Source organism: Protopterus annectens, chromosome 14.part0, assembly GCF_019279795.1.
Source record: "Protopterus annectens isolate FY-2018-M chromosome 14.part0, PAN1.0, whole genome shotgun sequence".
In the NCBI taxonomy this organism is placed as follows: domain Eukaryota; kingdom Metazoa; phylum Chordata; order Ceratodontiformes; family Protopteridae; genus Protopterus; species Protopterus annectens.
The window spans coordinates 1,131,354,353-1,131,371,049 of record NC_056748.1 but is presented as its reverse complement, the minus strand read 5'-3'; the positions used below and the strand labels follow the sequence as shown (position 1 = coordinate 1,131,371,049).

The window sequence follows — 16,697 nt, the reverse complement described above, 5'->3', positions numbered from 1 at the left end:
TTTCTCAAAGTATGCACCATTTCCTAGTTTAGAAAACAAGCTTTATAATATATTTGTTTCAGCTGCTGCATAGATACTAGGACACAAAAGCAATATAGTTTAAATTGTATCTGCAAGCATGAAGACTGCATAAATCCCAGATCCACAACTTTCTGCAAGCATTTTTAATAATGCGTATGAAAATAAATCAACCACAGGAAACAGATGTCTCTACATTATCCAACTGATCTTTCAGAAGAGGGAGTCAGTTTTTTCAGATATTATAAGCAAATATTAGGTAATCTAAGTCAGGTGGGTGGTTCTTTGCTACCTTTTGTCTATCCGATGGTTCTGCTATGATCAGACCAGCTACCCAGTTAATAAAAACAAATGCAATCACACACACACACACACACACACACACACACACACACACACACGCACACACACGAGAACTGCACTGAGAAAATAAAAAGAAGGGATAGAGAGATAGAGATTCATTTAAAGTCTTTTTCAGACATTGTTTTACACAGTGTTCTGCTTGGCTCTGAGGGAGCTTAGAAGCTGATGTGTGAAGCTTGACTCGGAATGCTGAGAAGTAATATTTTGAATATCTGTGGGCCACTGTTTAGCAGTTTTTAACATTAAAATCTTTTACAGTGAGCTTCATTTAGGACAAATTCCTAACTGTATTTTCTGCCTTTACTGCTCCATATGAATCCATTAATGTCAAGGAATTAAAGATTCTGCAAGTCCTTCTAGTTTTGTACACCATTAGAACAACCAATCTTTGTTGTTGGTGATCTAGTGAAGTCCCCCTTTTCTTTGAGCTCATAGGCTTCTTAAATTCTGTTCATTGGTGGCCTATTAGTTTTATCAAACATTCTTATTGATAGAATAATATCATTGCAGACAAACGATTACATTTCATTCTTAATTATTTAGTTGCAAGATATTTATACCATTTTAGAATACATTACAGATACACACTGCATTGCCTCCCATTAGTACCAAATTGTTTAACTTGAAATAAAATCATATGTCAATATTTTGTGGATTATCCTTTAGATAGAGAAGTAGAACAACAGTTTAGGATGTGTTAAGTAACTTGGGTTATTTGCTGGGAAATAAAATGCTTATTCCTCCTCTTACAGTACCGTAGATATTATCCAACATTTACTTTTCTCTTTTACGTTCGATTCTTTATATCGCCTCCTATGACACATTCTAGTACTACATATAAACTCCTGAATTCAAAGGGATGTGTGTTTTCTGTATTACTTATACACTTATACAAAGAATTATTTTCTACACATCTTTTCATTTCAGATATATGGCCACATATTCTTTTAATTTTTGATTACTTATATAATAAGCATCACATTTACAACACTTGCCATTTATACCAAATTTTTGGTCTCACAAGTGCCATACTCTTGTAAGGTAAAAACAGTTCCATTAAATGGATGTATAATACTTCTCTTAGTGTATTTGCATTTGAAAAAGGTGCAGTTATTTTGTTTATAAATGCCTATCCTGCTAGAACTGTTACCATTTATAATTGTAGTTTGTTTCTTATAACAAAGCTTATGTTTCAGTGTTGTTGATTTTTTATAACTATATGTTGGACTTTCCTTACAAATATCTTACAATTCAGGTACTTGTGATAGAATTAACACAGTGTTTTTTTTTAATATTCCTAATGTTTGGAGTATTTTGATCATATATTAGGATGCATCTACAGTTATTTCTTTGTTTATATCTTCTTTCACGTACTCTGTCAGCTGCATGCATTTCAGAAGCATATATATCAGAAAATATAGGTTTCAAACTTGTCTATTTCTTTAAACGTCATCCTTTGTTTTCCAGTATATTCAAGTTATAGCCTCTTGTGTTAAAATGAGAAGCCATTTATTCAGGCTGAATGACCATATTATATTGTGTATTAAGTGTAGCCGGACGTGCCGTTTGGTTTTTAAGTATATTTTCATATATAAATGGAGGATGTATACTATCCCTTGATAAATAAGTACACCTCTTGGCTTCCTTTTTCAAGAGTGTAGTTTCTGTCTGCCCAGTAGTATTTTTGGCTATAGTTATGTCCAAAAAGTCAATTTGTTTATAGTGAACTTTTTTTCTTAAATCTCAAGAACTCTGTAGTTGTATGTATATAGGAAATAAAATCATCTAAAATAAGCAGTGGACCATCCCAAATTAGGAATAAGTCCACAAAACATTCTTAGATGATTGCATTCTTAAAGTACACAGTAGATTCTCACATGACATAGGTATGAGTTCATTACAATGTTGGTGTGAGAATTAGCCACGGGCATGCTCATGGCTATGCCTTTCGTTTGTTTGAAAAATTTTGGAACATAAAAACATTATAATGTTAATACAGTTTCCAGCAGTATGCATATCAAATCCATATTTAAATTACATAAAGACTTTTGACTTGATTATATATTGTTTAACTAGACAACTTCCTTCACTATTTGGAATGGGTGTGAATAAGTAATCAACACCCAGAGTAACTAAATAGCAAGTAATAATGTTGTTAGTTTTAGACCATTCAAAAAGTTATCATAAAAAGTCAGTACTGCCTTTAATTATAGTTGAAGTGTCCAGAATAGTTTTAATTGACCTTATCCCCTAGCCAGCAGAATAGGACACAGGGATGAGTTATACAAAGATTTGTCCATTTTAGGCATTCCGTAAATGATGGGAATTGTAACAGTGGTTAGTTGTACATATTCAAAAATTTCATTAGAAATATTGCCACTCCAAAATAAATGAAGAACTTTAGAGCTCACTTCATTAATATGAGTGACCATATATTTCATAATTTCCAAGTAGTCAGGTCTACATAACATTTTATAAATTGAACAAGTGATTATATATATATATATATATATAAAACATCCTACTAATCATTGCAAGCCCTCTGTGGTAACTAACACCTTTGGTAACAGTTGCCATTCAAATATTCTTGAGGGCTCAAAGTGAAATCCTCTTTGTGGTTTAGAAAATTGTGACTGCAACTGAAAAAAATGCATACCTGTTAGTCTTCTAAGCCAGCAGTATTTATGCACTAATACAAATCTGGCCATGCAGACAAACATATATTCTCGTTCTTAGGTATCTTACTTACCTACAGCAAGTCAGACATCCTGTAACACTCGGTGTTTGATTTATGTTATACAACAGGGGGAGTGAAGCGTGATTATACCTACGAATTAGAGTCATCCATTCAGTACTGTGTCAGAGGGTGGTGTTTTCCTGCAACATCTCTGCTGAAAAGGTAAATTCCTCAACTATGACAGTAAGTCCAAGGATTGTGAAACAGCAATAGAAAATTACCACCATATCCTACAAAAGAATCTATAAAGTATGCCCTGCAGAGTACTGTGAAAGAAAATACTAAAAAATTAATTCTGTTTGTTCACAAAACCAATCATTGCCTGTTTACTTTATCTAGGTATGTAGGCCTGCTGTAAAAAGGAAAATAAAATCAAACCATTATCTGACCCAATTGCATTGCAAAAGACAATGAAAGAGAGTCTGGCATTTTATTCCCCTATTTATATTCAGCTCTGAAGCACCTAAATCTTATAGAAAGATAGAGGTGGGAACAAGACCCGCCTTTTGTCAACTGGTGCTCTAGGCAAAATGTCTCAACAGTGCCCCACCCCCCAACACCACCCTGTGCCCCCATCCTGGTCTACCTACACCATCCAGACTACTGGAAAAGTGCCCCTGCTGGAGTGGCGCCCTAGGCGGCTGCCTACTTGGCCTATGCCTAAGGCCAGCTATGGGTGGGAAGCAAAGATTCTGCAAACTACAGTTTGGTTTGAAATTAATATGATTTTACAAATAAATCCTCATTAAGATGTTCTACTCCCATTAACATATGCAAGCCTGTTGTAAATCACCTTGCAGCATAGCCCAAAACAGAAATCTGTCATGTTAGTTGTTTAAGAGGGGTCCTTTTGATGTGAAGCTTATGGTTTGGCATTCAGAGGGGGTTCTGGGCAAGCCAGAAAGAAGAAAGACAATAGTCATGCTAGGTTACAAGGTCCTTAGGCTTTCATTTCCCTAGTTTCAACAATTTTTGGGAGACTTTGTAAGTAGACCTGGAAGCCCTTCTTTTGTTCAATTCCTTCACTCTGTCTTCCTTGCTTTGGCCTGCAAACATTTTTGTAGGCCCTTTAGAGATGGCCTGATAATATATTTTGTGCTAAAGGCTACATGGCTTACATAAAAGAATGGAAAGAAATATGCTATACTTTTCAGTTGGAAGTACCTTTGGAACAAATGTGCTAAATGAAAAGCTTTCAGAACATTAAAATTCTTACAACCTTATCCCTGGTAATTCAGGAACACTAGCTGCTGTTTCACTGTAAAGTGGAAGGCTAAAAAAGAGAGAAAACTTGTTAAGAGATTGAACTAAATATAAAAATTAAAAACTGTGTCCTAAACCCCCAATAATTGCAAAGAAGCCATGTATGTTATGGAGCATCAGGTAGCAGGCCTCAGTGGAGTTAGCCCAAACCATGGAGGGTCACCCAGATCTAAAATACCCCAAGGTCCTGGTTTGGATATAAACTTGGGTGTTGATTTGATGGCTGAACTGGGTAACAAAGATTATATGCCACCTGAAGTTGTACCCCCTTTTTCCCAACAACCGAAGAAGATGGTAAGGAATAAAAACAACCCAAAAAAAAAAAAACACTCTTAGTAATAACCAAAGTAAAGGGGAACTTTAAAATGTATAACTTTAGTTCTCTTGTTTTGACTAATGATTGTGCTTCCCTTTTTGAAAAAGGGCTTCCTTTTGTACCAGCAAAAATGAGAATTTGGTTGAGACCCTTATTGATATGAAATGCTTTATGAGGAAGCTTAACCTGAGGGTATTATTAGGGGACAAGAGTAACACATTCCAAGTGGTTAAGGGGCCTAAGAAGGCAAGTCTTTATAAGCCCCCTTTACATCCCACTATTAAGCTATTTGAGAAGCTGTGTGAGATGGATATTTGAAAGAATATTCCTTTTGGTAGAAATTACAATAAGATTAATTTGACTAAGGGGAAAATTAAACTATTACGTGATTTAAGTACAAACAGGGTTAAGATTTATGAAACCAGAAGGAGAGGAGTTAGTAGTGATGGGCAAAACAGATTATAATTGTAGAATGGAAGCCATTTTGTTTACAGAAAAGTACAAGGAGATCTCCATGAACAAACTTGATATTACCTATCGGAAAATGGATGTTAACCCCTGCAATAATAAATCACCTATAATAATTGCAGAGTCAGAATACTCTTACCTCAAAGTAGAGTTTTCCTGTATCCCAGGTATTTTTGGGATACCAAAAATCCATAAAGATATTTGTGACCCTCCTCCTTTATGGCCCATCATAGACACAAAAGGGTTTAAAACTTATGGTTTATCCAAGTATATTGACTTTAGACTGAAATAGGTGCTGGATGATGCAGGTCAAATATTGAAAGATTTGTGGGATTTTTTTTCCAAAATACATAATACGGGTGCATTTTGTGAACAACTCACTTTGGTGACTATAGATTTCATAGACTTGTTTTTGGTCATACCCCACTGTTGTGGAATTGCCTGGTTTTATGACTATTTAGCCACCAAAATGACTTTTGGCAATGATACATTGACTGTATGGAGAACCTTAATGGAGATCGTTACTGAAAATAATTTTATCTGGTTGGAAGGAACCATTTTCAAGCAAAAAATGGGAATAACAATGGAGCAGCCTGTGCCTCCATTTTTGCTAATATGGTTTTAGCCTACTGGGAAGAGAATTTTGTCCTTAACTCGGAGTTTAACCCATTGGTGCATTACGGACAATTCTCGGATGGCCTAGTGATTTTTTGGATGGACACTGATAGGGTAACTGAGTTTTTTAATTATATCAACACTACTGACTTAAGATTTATGATCAAGAAGTCCAAGATCAGTATTTACCTTGATACAGAAATTTTGATTGACCATCATAATAGGGGTTTTATAATGAAGTTATATCGGAAGCCTGCTTATTGTAATACCCTGCTCCATTTTGACAGCTGGCATCCATTACATCAAAAAGAGCCCTGGTTAAAGGGCGGCTAGTTGGGATAGCCAGAATGGTTTCTGAGCTGCAGGATTTTAATACAGAAGGAGAGAAGCTTAAAGTGATGCTCCCTAATTAATGAGGCTTATCCACTGGGCTTCTTAGGATCTTTAAATAAGTAATGGTACTTTTAAACCCTCTTAGATAATGGCATGCCCACTTGGGTTGGTAAGAATGAAACTTTGATTAACCCCAAGAATTTCAGTAATGGCCTTCTTATAACATAACACTGAGGCCAAAAACATTAGCAATATAGAGTACAATAACTTGAAAATATTTGGCATAGATGGAATGGAGAAGGGTAAAGTGGGAGAAAAACCTATTTATAGAAGGGACAGGAATTTTAAGAACTTTTTAGAATCTATTAATTTGGATGCCAACCAAAAATGGCTATATGAGTAAGTGTGGATGATACCCCCAATGTAGGTTTATTTTTGAGGGGGAATTTGTATACATCTCTGGATATGAGAGAATTTCATGCCCGACTAGGTACACCTGAGACACTAAAATGGTTGTCTATGTGGCAGCATGCCAGGACTGTCCCTCCTTTTATATAGGAAAAACAGGAAAGAGATTAAAGGAACGAATGTATAAGCACATTACGGACATCGGTAATAAAAACCCGTGCGATGCCATACGGGGACACATTGAGAAGAATAATAGTCATATTAAAAAAAAAAAAAGGATTTTTTTTTTTTTTTTTCTTACATTACATTTATATTTTTTTTTTAAAACTCTATATAACTTTATGTATTATGTATGTATATATCTGTATCTATGAGCTTTTCCTCTCCCAGGACTATTGAAAATGGACCTCTATTATGTATCCAGCCAGCGGGTCAACAAAATGTAAATAAAATAATAAAATAAATAAAATAGCTTCAAGGTTTTTCTTGCAATGGTTGTTAGAGGATAAAAGAGGAGGACCTACCAAAGTCTGGATACAACTTAAAGAAAATGAGTGGCAGATAAGAACTAATGTGGCCAGACCTTGGGGACTTAATGACCATATTTCTGTTTCAGGTTGTCTTAAAATTAAAGTACTTAATTATTAAATGTCACTACTACCGTATTTTAATTACGCAAAAATGTAAATAATTGTGTACTTGTGTATTCAATTTTATCAAGTTTATTTTTGTTCCTTTTTATATACATACATACATATATTTATGTATTTTTGGTACTTCTGTTTTATTTTTAATCTATTTGTAAATGTGCTACATGCAGCTTTATAGTTAATAAACGGTTAAATTATTGGGTTAATTGGGTTATTGGTTGGCCAGTCAGAATGATTATTGCTTCATTGGAAGGCTTTAAATAGTAGTTTGTTGTTTAAGTAATTTTATACTCTGAAGAAGTCCTGACACTTTGGAAGAAAGCACCAAGTTTTAATGCAGTGATGGTACATTTACAAAAGAACAATTATTTGTGGTACCCTGGCAATGTTAAGTGAATTCAAAACCTCAGGCAGGCAATAAGACAGTATTATTTATGCATTTGTACATAAGAATACGGTCCCCCTCTAACCCCTCTGTAGAGAGTACAATGACAGTTGTAAAAGTAGGTGAAAGCATTGTTTTTAACTTAAATAGATATTTACAGCTCTCACAAATAGTGTAAGGAACTGGTAGCAGGGCTGTCAATGACACACAAGTCAGTTAGTACCTCAACATTCCAAAACCTAGGCTGCATGGTGGTATTGAGGGACAAAGCACTGAATATGACCTAGGTGATCCCTGATCGATTTGAGGCTCAGGCAACTGCCAGAACAACAGAGAGGGATGGGTATACCTATCCTCAATGGGAGGACATTCACTGATACTGCCTAAGATGGTTTTATGCCGAACTTTGAATTTAGTTGATAAACATGAGAGCAGGGGAAAGGACTGGGTAGGGCATATAAAGGAAAAAAACAAAACAAAAAAAAACACAGATGGATGCAAAGATGGTCGAGCATGCCACACGGCCTTAGCATCCAGAATCAGCATTAGCAATACAGGAGTAAGTCCAGTGGGATAGGAGATTAGCTGGTAAGGTCAAGGAGCACTGGGGAGCCAGGCTCGTAGTAAGTTAAGGGGACCAAAAAAGGGAGTCCCAAGTGCTAGAAGGTTGGTTACAGAAGGAGGTAGAGCAGACTGATGTTGCATGATGGCAACGAATGATTGATGACAATGGGTGATCAACTATCAGGATTTAGGGGGAAATGAAGGGCAGCAGTAGGACTAAGGTGGAGTCTGCATTTTAGGACAGATTGAGATGCCTATAACATTTTGGTCAATGAATGATTTGGTTAGCCCATTAACAGTTAATGAACTTGCCTGGCAGTCTGCCAATGAACAGTCAGGATAATACATGACTAGATAACTTAAAACCATTTAGAACTACATCAACAGATTTCACTAACCATACATAAGGTACCCCAGCTTTTCATTACTGCATCTGCTTCTTGCTGAACCACACTTATGCTGCTAGAAAACAGAGTTCTGGATGCCTGTATGGGCAGGGAAATACATTTTAGGTAGTTGCAAAAGGCACTGGTTGTGTAATTCACTGAGGACAACATCCAAACAGTAGTGCAATAGCTACTGGTATTTGAATTTGCAGATTTTACTGGGGGCTATGTATGGAACACCAGCTTTTACTTCCGATATCCTTGGCCAGCGTTTACTTAACCTTATCACCATAGCCCAAGAGTACAATGTTTTAGAATCCATATGAGAAAGGCATTATTTTCGTTTTTGCCTCTAACTTTAATAAAGCGCCATCTTTCTTTGTCAGATATGATAATGACAAACATGCCTATACCTACAACTGATTCCATAAGAATTTATGGAAATGCTGCAAAAAATCCAGAGGTGACCTACACACATACACACCCCACACTTATAGTTAACAGAGGTAATCCAGAAGGCTCGAGCCAAATGTGGTATCCCATCTGTGACTCTGAGGGTGATGAGGCTAACAAGAAACAGAGTACAAAGATTTATCCAGATAAAACTACTTTAGCTAATGGATCTAGGAAAACTCTGATACCCTCCCTATGGGAGGAATAAAAACACCTTGTTTTAGTTTCAAGTAGTTTATTCAGTTAAGTAGGTAACTCATCATAGAAGAAGATCACTTTTATCTTTTATCTTTTTAACTGAATAAACTACTTGAAAGTTTAACAACATCTTTATTCCTCTTACATGGATGGTATAAGAGAGAGTCTCCTAGATCTGCTAGCTAAAGTGATTTTATCTGGACAAATCCTCTGTACTCTGTTCCCTACACTTAAAATTGGTGGCTTTGAAAACTGTGGTTCAGGTAATTATTAGCTTGTTGTGTCATCTTTATTTAAACACTAATGAAGCTATTTGTACATGGTTTGCCATTCTGTACCCTGCTGTGTTTGTATCCTATACATTGCCCTTCACTGTCCATTGTTGTCCTATTATTGATGATGTGCATGTACTCTTCCATCACCACCCACTCCCCTCAGTTCCCCACACGATAATGGACACTGCATATATGTCCATCACATGATCACACAGAGGTTGCATAATCCTCATCCTTGCATATTGATAGAATTTGTCTATATTGTCCTTTTTACAGAACTGTTTGTTTACTATATCAAGTCTGCTGGAACTTTCCTAACCTTGTCCATTGTTAGCCCCACATTAGTAACTGATTTTATTCACTAAAATACTTTCTGTTTTGGTCCATTTACTTCATTACTTCATGCACTTGTCATTAACGCAGCTGTTATGGAACTGCATTTTGATGCAGATCTACCACACAGCACTTCAAGTCCATCATGGTGGAATGGAATATATATTGATCTGAATTTGCAGATTTCATAGCTACAAGTCCCTGGGTGTGTGCTTCTCCTCAGCCTGCCACAAAAAGTTATGCCAAAAGAAAAAAACAGAGAGGTCTTTATCAGCCTTACAGCAATTCTCTATCATTTTATTTTATTATATTGCTTGAGAGCCGACTCTGTCTTCAAGAAAATTATCACAATATTAGAATGTGTTCAGAATGGCTTTGTTCAAGTGACAATAGCATGGGCTTTGAAACTTGACTTTTTTGCTTAGCTTATTGGTTTTGTCTACTTCCCTCATTCATAGTGTCAATGTCTTGGGTGTTAGCTTGCAGAATTTATAAACTGAGTTTCTTCAGTTAGAAAAGGAATTTTGCTATTTTATAGACAATATTTTTGCAATGTTTCTAGTGGTTCTCCTCCTGGAATAAGAGGATAAAAGTCATTCCTATGCTGAAAATAGTGTTGTGTTTAGTTTTGTTAAAACTTGTCACATTTAGTTAAAAAATATCCTGTGTGGTATATAATTAGATTACCACATTAATCAATGGGACATTTTGTAAATATATTGTGCAAAGTCTGGCAAAATATCCATTTCATTTACTGTATGAAATTACAGCAAAAATCAAGGAATCATTTCAGAAATGACGTGATAAAAGCATCTGCATTGTTTTGATGGCTTTTTAAATTACTATAGCTATCAAGGACACATAATACTTTAAAATGAAAAAAAAAATATTTTAAGCAATAGTTTGTTCTAATTTCCTCACAAAAGTTTTCATTTTGTCTCCAGTGAGTCCGTCACACACATAGTGGCAGAAAGCAGTTCATATGCTCAAGTTCTAGAATGGATTCAAAAACAAGGGAAAACAATTAGTCCAGATTGCAATTTACTCGATATATGTTGGTTTACAGAAAGCATGAAAGCTAGAACACCTGTAGAAATAGAGGAAAGACACCAGCTTATGGTAAGCTGTTCTCGCATGCCTTGAATGATGTCAGGAATTAAAATAATCCAAAGAAAAGCATGCTGCATTTTTTCTTTCATAGTGCTTCATTATTTAATAATTCATTTTTTATACTATTTTTATATGTTGGTTGCAGCTGTTCTGTTTTCATTTGCTGTTAAAAGTTAATAAGTAATACTTTGGTTGCAACATATCATACATATATGAAATGTGAACTATAACACATGGATTTACTTGATTCTGGTTTTATCTCCGATGCATTTTACAAAATGTATTCAATAGTTGACAGCATTACCAGGGTATCTACTTGTTTCCTTAATTGTGTTTAATCTGTGAATTACTAATATCTATGAAGGTATTTACAGCCTGCATTATCTTCCCTTTAGAAAGTATGGTTTAGAGGGTAGCTTTTAATACAATCCCATTACACTTACTATACACTTATGAAATTAAATAATGAAATAAAACAATCCATTTGATTAGACTGCTACTATTTCAACTTTCTAATATGGATTTGTTTTATACACGAATGGTAGATACACTATGGGCCAGATTCCAAAGAGGTTGCTCTCAGTGCAAGTCTACCCTGATTCTGAAAGACTTGCTCTTGGTTTAAGTGACTTACTTCATTGTAAAACTTATCTATAAACAAGCTTACATCAGAGACCAGATTCCAAAAGACATGCTTTCAGCTGAAATGGTCACTTACACTTGAGAGCAAGTCTTTTGAAACCAGGCACAATGTATGTCAATTAGTGTACAAGACAGAGTCTGAGCTGTTAATGAACTAACGGTAGAAGGTTGTATTCTTTCCACTTCTGTTTACCTGCTGTGTAAATCTGAGCAAGTCTGTTAACCAGACAGTATTCCTGGGTTGTCTCTGAAATAGGACCCTTGTGTCCAGTATGATTACTTGGTAAACAAATGTATAAAAAAGTCACATCAATTGAATCTTGTATATATTTTGCTATCGTTTTTTTAACTGAATTTAAAATGTCAAACTGTGGTCATTTGAAAAAATGTTTATATTTTATCTTTTTTCCAAGTAATGTTTTTATTAACATTGTTCATATAACAATAAAAATGATATATACAATCCAAGAAATACAGCTATCATTATATCAACTTAATATAAATCTTCAAAATGAATATACATCTTTAATACTGTTCACTTCAAATAACTACGAAGAGATGAGAGAAAAACTGAGCTAATTAACCAGTCCTTATAATATTTTCTATCAGTATATGCAACTTTCTCCAGTATTTACAGTTTAATGTATTCTTATAGTTCATTTTTATCGCACTTACTTGCTGACACAGATTAGTGGTTAATACAATAAATTCTTCATATATTGATATTATGTTACTCTTCAGTTCTTAGTACTAGCCTTCCTTGGCATTATTAATACACTCCATAAAAAGGGTATTGATCTTTCTGGGCAAATGTACATATAGGAGGATTTAATGACAGTAACTTTTTATTTACACTTGGTTATCAGAACATAGAGCTGTCATGAAATCTTCATCTTTTAACTAAAACTCTCTTAAACCTTCAGAATTATGGAAAATATAATCACAATATGCTTTGACTATTTTGCCACATAGCTTCAGTAGAAGCACCAGGCCAATTGCCCTTGTGGGCCATTTTAAGCCTAGCCAATGTCACTTTTTGTGCTTGAAATAACCTATCCCATTTAATTATAGATTGGTCTTACCCATTCCATGTCGATATTGATATGTTACCCCTAATAAGAATGACTAGGATAATCTCTAACAATCAACATTTTGAGTATCTAAGAAAAAGTTTTCCAAAACGGCAATAAGGTTGTAGAGCTGTATGACCTAAAAATCAAATTATCCTCATTCAGATCAGTAAATGACATGTTTTCATATTTTTCCAATATTTTTTGTGATTTGTTTTCTAAATTGAAACCTTTATATACAATTTTGATTACATATTTTTAACTTCCGGATATCAGTGTTTAATAAAATAATTGGTGCTTGGTATTAATTCAAAATATTAGGAATCAAAATGTAAATACAAAGTCTTTTGATTTTAAATATACAAACTATTCTTTCTGAGGAATACGTCTTGTGATCAAAGATTTAAACCAGAAAAGTCGGTCTCTTTCTATAGTTGACAATGTGTTCAAATTTGGTTTATATAAAAATTGGCTGCATAAGCAGTACAGTGAAATGAAAATACTCAGAATTTGATTTCTGAGTGTCTGTATTCTAAATTTAAAACTATTTAAAATTTTTTTAACAAGATTGCTAATGAGTATAGAATCTAAAACAGCTCTAGCAAAAGTAAAGATACAAACTCAAGTAATCCAAATGGATTCCATGCCTTGGCAAATAGGTCAAAAACATCAAAAAAAAAAAAAAAAACAGTGGAAATTAATTGTATTATTGTGTCAGATAATAAAAATAAATTTTGACCTAGACTATATAATTTGCGCTTTTCAAAAACAGTGTGAAGAAATCAGCAATACAGAAGTTAAATGTATTGATGTATCGTCTGTTGAGAAATGCCCTAATGAAAATATTTCTTGCAGTTACAAGAACAAGTGAACCGTCTTTTGAAATAAAAAGAAAGTTGGTCATCTTTTGAAAGAACCACTTGATATGATTCATAACGAAAGCAAAGTTCTACCTTCTTTGGAAATATGCTATATATCCTATCTTAAAAACAAGAATATGGAACTGTGCAGTTCTTACAGATAACTCACGGTACTAAACATTGACTATAAAATATGCATGACTACCCTATCAAATAGGGTGAAAAATAATTTAAAATGTCTAATAGATTATGACTACACAGAATAAGTAACATACATTCATGATAACATATAAAGTATAAATTCTTTGATTATGCAAATCATCTGAAGATGGCTATAATCAGGCTCGACTTGGGAAACACATTTGACTCATTGAATTGGTCATAGTTATTTAAAACCTTACAATAATCTTGATTTCCTGGCAAGTGCATTCAGTTGTTCATATTGTTTGGATTGCTGTATCATTTTTTATAACCTACTCGAAGAAGCAAAACCTATATATAAGGAATATATTATTCTAATATACAGCTACATAGGCTCCACAGTATTGTCAGATTTTCTACAATGACTATGGGCACAGTGTGTAACTAGTAAATACAATTCCTATAGTCTAATATTTACATACTTTATGTTAATGTAATTTTTTAAATCTGGAACTCTTACTGCTGGAATATTAAAACTGTATGAAATTATTAAGGAAGAGTGTAGCTGCAGATATTCTTAAATGCAATGCTAATCAGTTTGCCGAAGTGATAGATTTGATGTCCTAAGAAACATCTCACTGTTTTGGCATGTTATGTTTGGATTGCATACCCTTCCAGTGCATTTTAACAAGATTAAGTAGCAAGAACAACTCAGTAAAGGGACAGTAAGAAGAAAAGTCCGAGATAACACAGTAACTTCAGGGAAAATCAAGTAATTTATTTATTTATTTTATTTTATTTTAGAGCTAGAAGGAGAGGATGTTTGGTTATTTTAAGAAACAAACGGCTCTTCTTATAGCTTAGCAGAATTTTGAAAGATTTCAGAATTATGCCTGGAAGGATGATCCCTGCTGGGTCAATAAGTCGTAGGTATAAACACTGGATAACCTTATTTGTGTGTGTGTGTGTGTGTGTGTGTGTGTGTGTGTGTCTGGTCTTCGGCGGAGTGAGGTATATTGTAACTGAAAACTGCTTGCATCATTGATCCCTGTATCATTGACAGGACTCTTCAATAAAATAATGCTTTTTTATTGAGATGGTGTAACTTGAGAGGTGGTCATTATTTATTTATATAGAGCAGTAGCTGAAGGCCCCCCCCCACACACACACACGTGGGGTGTACAGGATAGTGTTTGTTGTTAACACTCAGGACTGACATTTTACTTAGCATTTATTTAAGGAGCTATACAGATGAAACATGATTCAATGACACATATCATGTCCATTTTAATTGCTTGCCTGATGCTCACCATCCTATACATTTGGAGAGAAACCTAGAATGGACACATCAGATAGTATAAAGAAATATACAATTGATTAGTTTTATTCTTTTGGAGTCAATTGTTTTTTTTTTTTTAAAGATTGTGTATTAATTGCTTACCTAGTACTTAAGTATATGTTAAGTTATCTGATATTTCTTAACATAAGTTGGCAAAAATAAATAAATAAGGCTAGATGTGTATTAAAAAAAAGCAAAAGAGAGTAGACTGGGGGGGTGAGGATGAAAGAAGGGACGGGGGGGAGAATGAGGATGGAAGAAGGGACAGGGTAGACTATGAGTGGTGAGAGGGATAAAGTGTGACCTGTGAGGAAGGTTTTTGCTCAGATAACAGCACCGGAGACTCTACTGGTAAAAAGAAACCAATGAAATACAAACCAGATGGCAGGAGGACCACAACCACAAAAAGATCTATTAAATTAACGTCAAAAATATATCACAACGTTTTCGTCAGTTAAGATATCCGACTTCTTCAGATAAAAAATCTTTTTGCACCAACAATCAATTTAAACTTTACTTATCCAATCATATACCATCAATTAGTTTAATTTAATTAACTCTTAAAGACAAACCCTAGTAATACACCATAAATTCTTACTAAACTAGGTAAAATCAATGTATTGCATAAAAATACCAGTGAATGCATGTCAAAAAATATCCATCCTTAAAAAACGTAATATAAAGTTAAAAAATATTTAAAAATATATAATTATAAAAATATTTATTCTATAATTTAGCAGCTTTTAATTTCAATAAAGGTAAAATAGATATATATTCATTCATACTGGGCTGTCTATTGGCTTCCAGCAACACCTGCCAATAAGTTTCCCGATATTCTAACCGGGTCTCCCATGGACCCCCTCTATGGTCTCTCCTTTGTGTCTCAAGTACGAAAAAGATAAATGTAGCTTGTGGGCATGTCAAAGTATGATGGAATAAGGCATTACTATTATTCTGCTTTTGTATTTCATACATATGTTCATAAATCCTCCTTTTTAAATGCCTTTCCGTCTTTCCCACATAAAAACCATGACAAATCTGGCACATACTTAAATAGATTAGTCTTTGACTATTACAGTTGGACTAATTAGATGCATTGATCCATCTGTTTCCCACTGGAATATGAATTTTGTCAGTATGTGCTATAAACTTACATTGCCCACAAGCTCCACATTTGTATGTGCCCTTCCGTTGATTAAAGGAGGCTTGGGTCACCAACTCATGTTCTAAAATATTTTTAATGTTTCTCCCTTTACGGAAAACAGTTTTCATATTTTTCCCTTTCAAGTTTATAAGATCAGTAATATCGCTGAAATAAGCCCATTCTTCTAACACAATTTTTCTAATAGTGCCTGAATTGGCACTATAATCCATAACAAATACCGTATTATAACCCCCATTTAATTCCTGGACATTACTAAGAGAGATAGCAGTAGTAGACAGGCTGCCTGTCCCTAATACAGGCCAATATTTGGTAGCCCTCCCTGCTTTCACTTCATCACATACTTTGTCAATAAGTTCAAATAGGGTATGAGGGGAAAATGAACGATATCTTATACAACGGACTTAGATATAGGCCAGTTTCTATGAATGAGATTCATGTCTCTTACAAAAAGATAGATTTGGCACTTAAGGATTTGTTTGATCAGGGTATCATTGATTTTGGGACATATTCTTATCTTGAGAATACAACCCCTAGGGTTCCCTCTATATTTGGGATACGTAAGGTGCACAAAGATACTCAAAATCCTCCCCTTAGACCTATAGTTG

General features: G+C 34.4%; 1 protein-coding gene across 1 annotated transcript in view; it reads left to right on the top strand.

Annotated features, from left to right (window-relative positions):
* The window catches only part of DNTT (DNA nucleotidylexotransferase), an 877,936-nt gene that overhangs the window by 875 nt on the left and 860,364 nt on the right, over positions 1–16,697 (top strand). The window contains exon 2 of the mRNA XM_044056916.1: positions 10,710–10,884. Coding sequence (XP_043912851.1) covers positions 10,710–10,884 — 175 coding nt within the window. The remainder of the gene's footprint in view (positions 1–10,709; positions 10,885–16,697) is intronic.